This window comes from Mustela erminea, chromosome 16 (genome assembly GCF_009829155.1).
Source record: "Mustela erminea isolate mMusErm1 chromosome 16, mMusErm1.Pri, whole genome shotgun sequence".
Classification (NCBI taxonomy): Eukaryota; Metazoa; Chordata; class Mammalia; order Carnivora; family Mustelidae; genus Mustela; species Mustela erminea.
Window position 1 is genome coordinate 58106099 of NC_045629.1, and position 11359 is coordinate 58117457.

The window sequence follows — 11359 nt, forward strand, 5'->3', positions numbered from 1 at the left end:
CAATCATTTTTAAGAATGTGGTGGAAGAGCTGCTTTTCTAGGCAAAGGTCCTAAGCATTGTCAGAATCTGTCCCTGATCCTATACCAGTCTTCATGATCATATTCCTTTCTAAACTTAGCCCTAACTTTAAAGTAATTCTAAAAAGAAGTTACAGGTTTTATAGTTCAATTTACAGTATAAGTCAGCCACCCACAGGATTAGACTTTAAAACTTCAAGGCTACATGAGATAAAGATTTATTTTAGAGTAGTCCTAGAAGCTTTTAGATTTCTTATACAGACCTTGAACTAAGTATGTAAAACTCTGAGCTCATGATTTGCTTTCCCAAAATTCTGTAGAATGTATTATAAATAGGAGCAACCAATCAACAACTTTTACTCCTTGTTTCTAGTAAGTGTTTTAAAGCAATGCATACTTAGTCACCCAAAGTCTTCTTTCTATCTTGACTGATGATAGATAATAGAAGTAACAACTTTATCAGTGGATACAATGGACTAACTGCTCCTTAGCTATGGGTTTGGAACGAGGATAATAAATAACTTAACCAGATTAGAGGAACAGTTTCTCTTAACAGACCAATTTAGGAAAATCATTCTTAGGATTCTATTCCTCTGCAAACATTCTGGTGTCACAATTTCTGTACCAGCCAAGGGGGATGAACAGATAACATACGTATCTCCTATCAAAGAGCATATTCTTCAGTATTCTATAAAACTTTATAGATCTCCCTTTCTGCCTGTGGACGCCGCCGAGTAAGCATCGTTAAAGTCTCCCCTCCCACCGCCGTCATGTCTAAGTCAGAGTCTCCCAAAGAGCCTGAACAGCTGCGGAAGCTCTTCCTCGGAGTTCTGAGCTTTGAAACAACCGATGAGAGTCTGAGGAGCCATTTTGAGCAATGGGGAACACTTACGGACTGTGTGGTAATGAGAGATCCGAACACCAAGCGCTCCAGAGGCTTTGGGTTTGGCACATATGCCACTGTGGAGGAGGTGGATGCAGCCATGAATGCAAGGCCACACAAGGTGGATGGAAGAGTTGTGGAACCAAAGAGGGCTGTCTCAAGAGAAGATTCTCAAAGGTGCCCACTTAACTGTGAAAAAGATTTTTGTTGGTGGCATTAAAGAAGACACTGAAGAACATTATCTAAGAGATTATTTCAAACAGTATGGGAAAATCGAAGTGATTGAGATCATGACTGACCAAGGCAGTGGCAAAAAGAGGGGTTTTGCTTTTGTAACATTTGATGACCATGATTCTGTAGAGAAGATTGTCATTCAAAAATACCATACTGTGAATGGCCACAACTGTGAAGTAAGGAAAGCGCTCTTTAAGCAAGAGATGGCTAGTGCTTCATCCAGCCAAAGAGGTCGAAGTGGTTCTGGAAACTTTGGTGGTGGTCGTGGAGGTGATTTTGGTGGGAATGACAACTTTGGTTGCGGAGGAAACTTCAGTGGTCGAGGTGGCTTTGGTGGCAGTCGAGGTGGTGGTGGATATGGTGGCAGTGGGGATGGCTATAACGGATTTGGTAATGATGGAAGCAACTTTGGAGGTGGCGGAAGCTATAATGATTTTGGCAATTACAACAATCAATCCTCAAATTTTGGACCCATGAAAGGAGGCAATTTTGGAGGCAGAAGCTCTGGCTCTTATGGTGGTGGAGGCCAATACTTTGCCAAACCACGAAACCAAGGTGGCTATGGTGGTTCCAGCAGCAGCAGCAGCTATGGCAGTGGCAGAAGGTTTTAATTACTGCCAGGAAACAAAGCTTAGCAGGAGAGGAGAGCCAGAGAAGTGACAGGGAAGCTACAGGTTACAACAGATTTGTGAACTCAGCCACGCACAGTGGTGGCAAGGCCTAGCTGCTACAAAGAAGAAATGTTTTAGACAATACTCATGTGTATGGGCAAAAAAACTCGAGGACTGTATTTGTGACTAATTGTATAACAGGTTATTTGAGTTTCTGTTCTGTGGAAAGTGTAAAGCATTCCAACAAAGGGTTTTAATGTAGATTTTTTTTTTTGCACCCATGCTGTTGATTGCTAAATGTAATAGTCTGATCATGACGCTGAATAAATGTGTCTTTTAAAAAAAAAAAACTTTATAGATAAATCACTATGTATAATCTACTTAATATTCCAAGCTTCAGGTTTCTCATATAAACTGATATATACATGACAAATTATCTTGTAAGTTTGTCCAGAGATTAAGGTTAGACTCCATAATGAATATTCACCTTGCTACCAAAGATTTTTAGACAATTTATTGATGTCAACATATTAATAGAATATCTTTCTAAGTAATATACGTAATATCCTGAAATTAGTGACTTCTTTTTCATTTTGCATGATGTATAGTCTGATTTTTATAATAAAATACGCCTCGAGAAAAAAGGAGTCAAGGTTTTATATTAAAAGGATGTTTAAACTATGCATTGGATGAATAGTCTCCCTAAAGTACACCTCCTGTTCTCCAGCTGAAATTCTACTATTTGTGTTAGTGTTGGAATATACATCTGAATGTAAACGATGCTTCTTTCTCTTTTGGGCATTGATATTATTATCCTTCTTGATATTTAGTATGTCATGGATAAGCTCAGTTTGTCCTCTTTATTAGACAGAAAGTTCATGATTTTTCTTCCCTACTAGAACTTACCAGTAGAAATAACACAGAAATTATCCATCAATATATGATAAGATACATTGCATTAATGATAGCTACCTCATCAAAAACAGAAAATCCTCTGAATTTCAAAGGTATTTATTGCTCATATAAAGTTTACTGAAGCTTCTGGTTACTGTGCAGAATAGTTAGTTATCCTTCAAGTGACGGCTCCATGTACACCTCCACAATCATTGGTGCAGGGCCTCTAGAGACTTGCACAAGAAATGACATATTTTCATAGAGAGGTGACAAGCATCACTTACATTCCCATTTCATTGGCCAAAGGTGATCAAAATGTGCACTGTTCTTAGGGCAAAATAATGCAATCTGTGGTTGTGTTGAAAGTGGAGACATGAAATTATTGGTGAACAGTACTAATGTCTACCATACTAGGAAGCACACTTTTTTGGCGAGTGTGGGGGTGTGAAATGAAGGAGCTAATGATTCAAAAAGAAAACTTCAGTAAAACCTTGGCATGTTCAGGTGATTTATGTGTTATAAAAAGAAGAGAGTGGTTTCTTAAATAATACAGCTAAAATTATCTTGTTCTATGAATCACTTCCACTATTTAAACAGGGAGCCCATAGTTCTTTTTGCCTAGACGAATGTGCAGACTCTACTAACACATTCCCTGAAATGAAATCTAACATGGTGAGGGAGAGTGGAAGTGGGATAAAATATATAGTTATATTTTGATTATGATGCACAGTGAATTTTACAAGTTTTATTTCCAGAATGATTCTATGAAGTTAAATGACCTTGGAGTAGTCTATTAAGGACAAGTACACATCTCTTATAACATTCTGCAGTTATTTAAGCCACCCTGAATTTCCCTCATGATAGGAAAATGTTATCCTCTTCCCCTTGATACCTCTTTGTTATAAGAGTTTGGGCTATTTGTCCCAAATCTCCCAGCTAACTCTGTGATAGAGATACTATCTGGGTTAAGAACATTCAAATCCAGTCGAGTCAAGTGTACCCTGATATTACCACAGTCTGTGGAAAGGCCACCTATTTAAAAATTATTCCTTAAAGCTACGCCTATATGGAGTTTCTGAATATACTTTGCAGTAGAAATAGCTATGTGAAGTACTTTGAATATAAAATAAAATATTACCAAAGGTATTTTGCAGTAGAGATAGCTATGTGAAATACTTTGAATATAAAATAAAATATCACCAAAAGTATTACAAATACTAATCATGTTAAATCTAAATAATTATATATATATATATATATATATGCACACACACATATTCATTTGTTTACAAAACTAAATATGTGTTTATTAATTAGAAAATATTCTACCAGTGTCTGGGGATATATTGTAGAAATAGACAAAACCATGATATCACAAGTGTCTACTGGGAGCATGTTATAGCAATCTAAATACATAATAATGTATCAGGAATATAGTATTGTGATTCTATGAATTTTAGGTGAATTAATAAAGCTAATAATAGTTGCAGAACAGTATTTATTAGGTACTAACAGAATACCTTCAAAACATAACTAAATCTTTAGCAAGTGATAAAATATAAGATATATACATCCCCGTATATGTACCTGTATACACACACACATACATACACTGGAATATTATTCAGTCATAAAAAAAAATGAAATCTTAACATTTGCAGCAACACAGATGAATCTAGAGAATATAATGCTAAATGAAAGAAGCCAGTCAGAGAAAGACAAATCATGCCATATGTGGAACTTAAAAAAACAAAACAAATGAACAAAGGAAAATAGACAAACCAAAAAACAGATGTTTAACTATAGAGAACAAATGGATGATTATAGAGGAAGGTGGGTTGGGGGAACGGGCAAAATATGTGAAAGGGATTGAGAGTACACTTATCACCATGAGCACTGAGTAATCTATAGCTTTGTTGAATCACTATATTGTGCACCTGAAATTAATGTAACATTGTATGTTGACTCCACTGGAATAAAAAGAAAAATAAACTATAAAAGATTGATTTAAATATCTATTCCAGTGTAAGTTATAACCATTTGAGAGCCTGAATGAATTCACAGTTAGAAATTAATCACCTGTTCTGCAAGAATGTAGTAATATTCTTTCTCTAATTTATTTTCATCTGAGTATCATTATTTTTATTTACACTTTATCTCTTGATAGTTTCCCACTCAAAAATAAAAGTCACTGATATCTCTTTCTGTTCTTGAGAAACCATATTTCCTTCCATTAAAATAAAAGAATTTACTTGAGAATAATAGATTTTACCACCTTTGACAAATCACTAAAATAAAAAAAAAGAAGCTACAGTTAAAATCACTCTTCTGAAAAAGAGAGTTTGAACTTGCCATGTCTAAGGCAATTAAAATTAATATTTCACATTCAAAAAGTTAAACAATCCATTCTACTTCATTTTTTCTCAGATCTGGGGTCATTGGTTTAATACAAATGGATGAGGGAATAGAGATGAAATTGTAATTCAATTATATTGTTTCTTTCTTTATAAAATAGAAAAAAATCTTTGTATATCATTAAACGATAAAATATGATAAAGTGTTTATTAATCAATAGAATGATGGATTATAAAATGGTATGTCAGCTTTTAATGAGCTGTAATTGGAAGCAGCAGCTGGACCTGCTGGTTGCTCTTGATGTAGAGCAGCAGCTAGGTCTGCAGTTCCTTCAGGGACTATCAACCCAGCTCTGAGAATCTGTTCTCTGGGTCACCTGACCTCTGAAAATAAACCTTAACAAACACATATGTCTATAACTCACATTCTTCTGTAGGTGTGGTATATTTCCTTCATCATAAAGGACCCAGTGACCCTTTTCTTCAGTCAATAAGCCACCCTTACATGATAATTTTCACAATTATTTCTATGATTTGATTTCCAGTTCTAGAATTTCATATACATGGAAAGTTATAGAATGTACTATTCTGCATTCAGCTTCTTTCACTCAACATGTGTGTGGGATCCATCCATGCTGTTGATGGTGTCAGTTCCATATGTGTGCAGTTCTCACATGTAATGCTAAACCATATTACATTGTATGAATATAACATATATATTAATTCTTTCATCTGTTAATAGACTTGTTTATTGCTTCCAGTTTGGGGATTTTATGAGCAAGCTGCTACAAAAATCCATGTAGAATTTATTTCTATATGCTTTTATTTCTTTTGGTAAAAAATGTAAAATGAAATTACTGAAGCAAATCCCAGATCTTTTCCATATTGCACAAGAGATTGTTTGTCTTCCTTATATGACAGAATTCTTTGTGGACAGGATTGTTTTGTTGTGTGTGTGTGTGTGTGTGTTTTATACTTTATAGATGTTGTCTCATTGGCTTTCTACCTTTTTAAGGAAAACCATTGTTTTTCTGTATAATTGTTCTCTGGTATTTAAAAACAATCTTTTATTTCTGACAGCTATCTAAGTTTTCATTGTCTTGATTTTTCAGCAGTTTGAGTATAATTTATCTGGATGTGATTTTCTTTGTTTTACCTTGATTGAAGTTCACTGAGCTTGGATAAGTAAGTGTGCAGTTCTCACATATTTTAAAAATTTGAAATCATTAATTTTTTTTAACCGGCCTCATTGTCTCTCATCTTTCCCTAAACTCTGGTTGTATATATGCTGACTATTTCAAATTGCAATACAGGAAACTGAGAGTCTACTTATTTTTAAAGCTTTTTTAAAATTTTTCCTCTATCTTTCCTGGTTTTAAAATTTCTAGTGGTCTGTTTTGGGTTACAAGGTAACAAGACTGTTACACTGGATAACAGTCATGTTTTTGTGCAATCTACAATAGGATGTCAAGCCCATCCATTTTGATATTTTACTTCTCAGTTCTAGAATTTTTACTTCCTTCTTTTGCATTACATTAATTTCACAATTGTGATTAACTCAAACATTTATTCAGAGTATTTGCCATTGAATTTTTCAGCCTCCTTAACATAAGTGCTTCAGATTCTCTATTTGTAAATTCCAATGTCTCACTCATGGGTTGTTTTTTTTTTTTTTAATTCACTTATATTTCTCCTGAATATTGGTTACATTTTCCCATTTCTTCACAAGGACAGCAAATTCTGATTGTATACTAGATGTTGTAGATGCTTGGTTGTTGAAACTGTGGATTTTGGTAAGTTCTTTCAGCTTTTTAGTTATTATTCGCTGGCACTGATTTCTCTGAAATATCCCACACTTCAGTACAAATCAGGATCATTTAAAGATGTGAAGGGAGTTTACACGCAGATTTTGGAGACTTTCTCTTTAACTCTTTTTTCAGAGTGTTTATCACCTCTATTCCACCTTGTGTTAACTTTGTCCTCCAACTCCTCAAGGTGGTACACTGCAGATTCCTATTGGACTTCCAGACATCTTGCATGACTTCTCAGGGTGGCCTTCAAAGAAAAATCTGCATACATGATCATTCCACCTATTACAACTCCACTCCTTAAGGATCATTTCTTTCCCAATTTATACCTTTTTTTCTGTCTCAGAGTCCCTTCAGGTTTATAGATATACCTATATTTATATCTATATAGTATATTTTTAAAAATTCAGATAGGATAACTGTTACCTGTAGGAAGATTAGTTAAATACAAGCTCAGTCATCATTACCAGATACTGAAAAGCTCCTTCTTTATAATTAAAATATTTATAGACAAAAATAGTACTAAAGAACCTAGAAAATTAGGATTTTTAAATTAACATATAATGTATTATTAGCCCCAGGGGTACAGGTCTGTGAATCATCAGGCTTACATACTTCACTGCACTCATCATAGCACATACCGTCCCCAATGTCCATAACCCAACCACCCTCTCCCTACCCACTCCCTCCAGTGACCTTCAGTTTGCTTTGTGAGATTAAGAGTCTCTTATGGTTTTTATCCCTTCTGATCCCATCTTGTTTCATTTTTTCCTCCCCTACCCACCAAACCTTCCATGTTGCCTCTCAAATTCCTTATATCAGGGAGATATATGATAATTGTTTTTCTCTGATTGACTTATTTTGCTCAACATAATACCCTCTAGTTGTATCCATGTTGTTGCAAATGGCAAGATTTCATTTCTTTTGATGGCTGCATATTCCATTATATATATATATATATATATATATATATATGCATATTCCATTATATATATATATATAAATATATATATAATATCTTCTTTTTTTTAAGGATTTTATTTATTTGACAGAAATAACAAGCAGGCAGAGAGGCAGGCAAAGAGAGAGAGGAGGAAGCAGGCTCCCTGCCAAGCAGAGAGCCCGATGCAGGACTCAATCCCAGGACCCTGAGATCATGACCTGAGCCGAAGGCAGAGTCTTAACCCACTGAGCCACCCAGGCGCCCTATACCGCATCTTCTTTATCCATTCATCTGTTGATGGACATCTAGGTTCTTTCCATAGTTTGGCTATTATGGACATTGCTGCTATAAACATTTGGTTGCATGTGCCCCTTTAGGGTAAACACACAGTAGTGTGATTGCTGAATCATAGTGTAGCTCTATTTTCAACTTTTTGAGGAACCCCTGTGCTATTTTCCAGAGTGGCTGCACTAGCTGGCATTCCCACCAACAGTGTAGGAGGGTTCTCCTTTCTCTACATCCTCTCCATCACCTGTCATTTCCTGACTTGTTAATTTTAGCCATTCTGACTGGTGTGAGGTGGTATCTCATTATGGTTTTGATTTGTATTTCCCTGATGCCGAGTGATGTAGAGCACTTTTTCATGTGTCTGTTGGCCATCTGAATGTCTTCTTTGCAGAAATGTTTGTTCGTGTCCTCTGCCCATTTCTTGAAAATTAGGATTTTATAGAAGAATTTAATGGAAAGACTTGTGGAAAAAAGCTTACTCTATAGGTGATGAAAGCTTCTCATATCCCCAACTTTTTTTTTTTTTTATAAACATATGTTTTTATCCCCAGGGGTACAGGTCTGTGAATCACCAGGTTTACACACTTCACAGCACTCACCAAAGCACATACCCTCCCCAGTGTCCATAATCCCACCCCCTTCTCCCAAACCCCCTCCCCCCAGAAACCCTCAGTTTGTTTTGTGAGCTTAAGAGTCACTTATGGTTTGTCTCCCTCCCAATCCCATCTTGTTTCTTTTATTCTTCTCCTACCCACTTAAGCCCCCATGTTGCATCATATCCCCAACTTTTAATTATTTATTACTGTAACCAGTTGTTTATTTACTTATTAAGAAAAAGACATAGATGGAGGAAGAGAAGGGAGTGTTACAAAAAGATTCTTCAGGAATACCCCTACGTTATTTAGACATGTTAGTCTATTTAATGTTTTTTAATTGTGTCAGTTTCTGGAAACACAAGAAACAAGACAGAATAACTGTTTATAGGAAAAGCATTGTCTCATAGAGGAAAAAGGAATAAAATGTTATTAGGTGCTACACACATTGATATTGCCCATATAGCATACAGTGTAGAAAACTAATGTGAATGATTTAGTCTTATAAAGATGAATGGTTGTCACTAAGTCATCATAGATGAGTTGGCGCAGGATTTACATTACATAGTTTTATTATGTATTTCCCTGAAAGAATGTGATGAGGAAATTATAGTTTGAAAAATAAGCATGCACAAAGCTTAGAAAACCCTGAAAATATACATAATATTAAGCAAACAGTAAGTAGTTTCTCATTCTTGAAACATCAAGAAAGCTAGGTTAAGGAGAAGCTATAGTTATTTCTGGGGACCTGATCAGAGAGATGTCTTTGTGCCAAGCTAAACTGTTTGAACTTTATCTATTAGGCAATAGTGGTCTATTTTAGAATTTCAAACAGGTAAATATTATGATCATATCTTTCCTTTAGAATGATCTATTTAGCATGGTTTAGAGGATGAACTGAAAAGTTGTGGATTTAGAGACAGAAAAATCAGTAAAGGTGCATTTCTAATGAGCCCAACAAGAGATGGTGATGGCTTGAATGCAGGCAGTGTCAATGTGAGGGTGGAGAAGAAAGTTATTCCTGGAGTTAAGAAGACAGTAAAGAGAAGTAAAAAGCTAGAATTGAGACATTAGCAAATAGATGGCCCAGGCAAGATAAAAGGGAAAATCAAAGCTAATGCCCATACAGTAGGGATTGAACACAACATCAAAAATCCAGATATTTCTTCTCTTTCCCTTTCTCCTTCTCCTTCTCCTTCTCTCTCTCTCTCTCTCTCTCTCTCTCTCCCCCCCCCTTTAAGCTACCTGAGAGAGATCTGCTAATCAATTCCATTTCTGAAGATTTCTTCCATATGGGTGTCTTATCTTTTAGATATCTTAAAATTCAAAATATCTTTAGAAGTTTTCTAAACTTAAGAGTAGGAAAAAAAAAAAAACCAAAATCTTATTTTCATGTAACTGTACACAAATATGTTTATAATGTCATCAGTAAGGAGATTACAGATATAATATTCCCCCTCATGAACAGACTACAATTATTTAAATTTATCCATATGTCCCTCTAAATATTTCAGAAAATAATTATTTTATTTCAAAAATCAAAAATTTTCATTGGGTAAGAATCTATTTTTTAAAGTCTTTATTTAAAAGTAATTGATATAAAAAGCACTTAGAACCACCTCTGGTACATCAGATGTACCAAATAGGCATTTGATAAATGATTGTTGTAATTAATGAAAATAGTTATATTTTGAAAGTGTAGGTTTTTAAAGATGTAGCAAATACTCACTAAAATACAAAATGAAAACAGTGTTTTTCCATTCACTTTAACCATTTTGAAAAAAAAATCCTTTATAAAAATCCTTTTCAGCAAAGTTGTATTTATCAAATCCAAAGCTGTGTTCTTTTGGATTATTTGATTTTTTTCAATATTTAAGAGAAGTTTTAAAAATGCCAAAAATTGGTATGATTTTGCAATAAAAAACATATATATGTATATATCAGTATTTTTATAATGTACCCTAAATAGTTTTCTCTCATATCTAGTAGTAATAATCAATAATTGATTCAACTCCTACATTTTATAGCTGATTTTTCTTCTTGGGCTTGCATAGAGATACTGACACTGAAAACAGAAATTATTTCAGAATAGAATTTATATTTATTCAGTATTCATAGATATAGATTGATTTGTTCAGCTATTTGAACATCTCCATTCTGAAAAATAAATGTAATCCGCTACGACCCTTGACTAACTAATAAGGTTCAAGGTTACATACTGCTAGCTCCCTGGAGCTCCTGAGTAGAGAGTTGTGACATGTGCTCGCTTCGGCAGCACATATACTAAAATTGGAACGATACAGAGAAGATTAGCATGGCCCCTGCGCAAGGAGAGTTGTGACATTGGTGGGCAAGTGGAATATTCCATATTCCAAAGAGCAGCCTAGGATAGTGATGCATGTAACACTGGTGTCAATATATTTCATTTGGACTAAGACAGCCGCTTTGCAAACTCTGATTCTTAGCTTCACCTTGAATAAAATGAAGCTCCCAATGCTTAGTGTATTAATGTTAATTTAATTGAATTGAAATTTTAAAATATGTTGTATCTTTTATCAAATCATGGCTCAAATGGGGGTATTCTTAAGCTCATGACTTAGCAATTTCTAAAATTCAGCAAATGTTTTAGAAATTACAATAATATTTTGACCAGTGATCCATCCTACAGCTTGGATTATTTGCTAAGATATTTTATCATTTATGAGATAAAAATAATAAACTATTACTGTGTAT

General features: G+C 34.6%; 1 protein-coding gene and 1 pseudogene across 1 annotated transcript; both read left to right on the top strand.

The window, feature by feature from the left end:
* Positions 1-788: 788 nt before the first annotated feature.
* Positions 789-1888, top strand: LOC116574965 (heterogeneous nuclear ribonucleoprotein A1-like). The gene is made up of 2 exons (XM_032316007.1): positions 789-989; positions 1162-1888. The coding sequence occupies exons 1-2, from the start codon at positions 789-791 to the stop codon at positions 1744-1746; spliced, it is 786 nt and encodes a 261-aa protein (XP_032171898.1). The 3' UTR covers positions 1747-1888.
* An 8997-nt stretch (positions 1889-10885) lies between these two features.
* On the top strand, positions 10886-10998 carry LOC116575579 (annotated as a pseudogene).
* Positions 10999-11359: the final 361 nt, after the last annotated feature.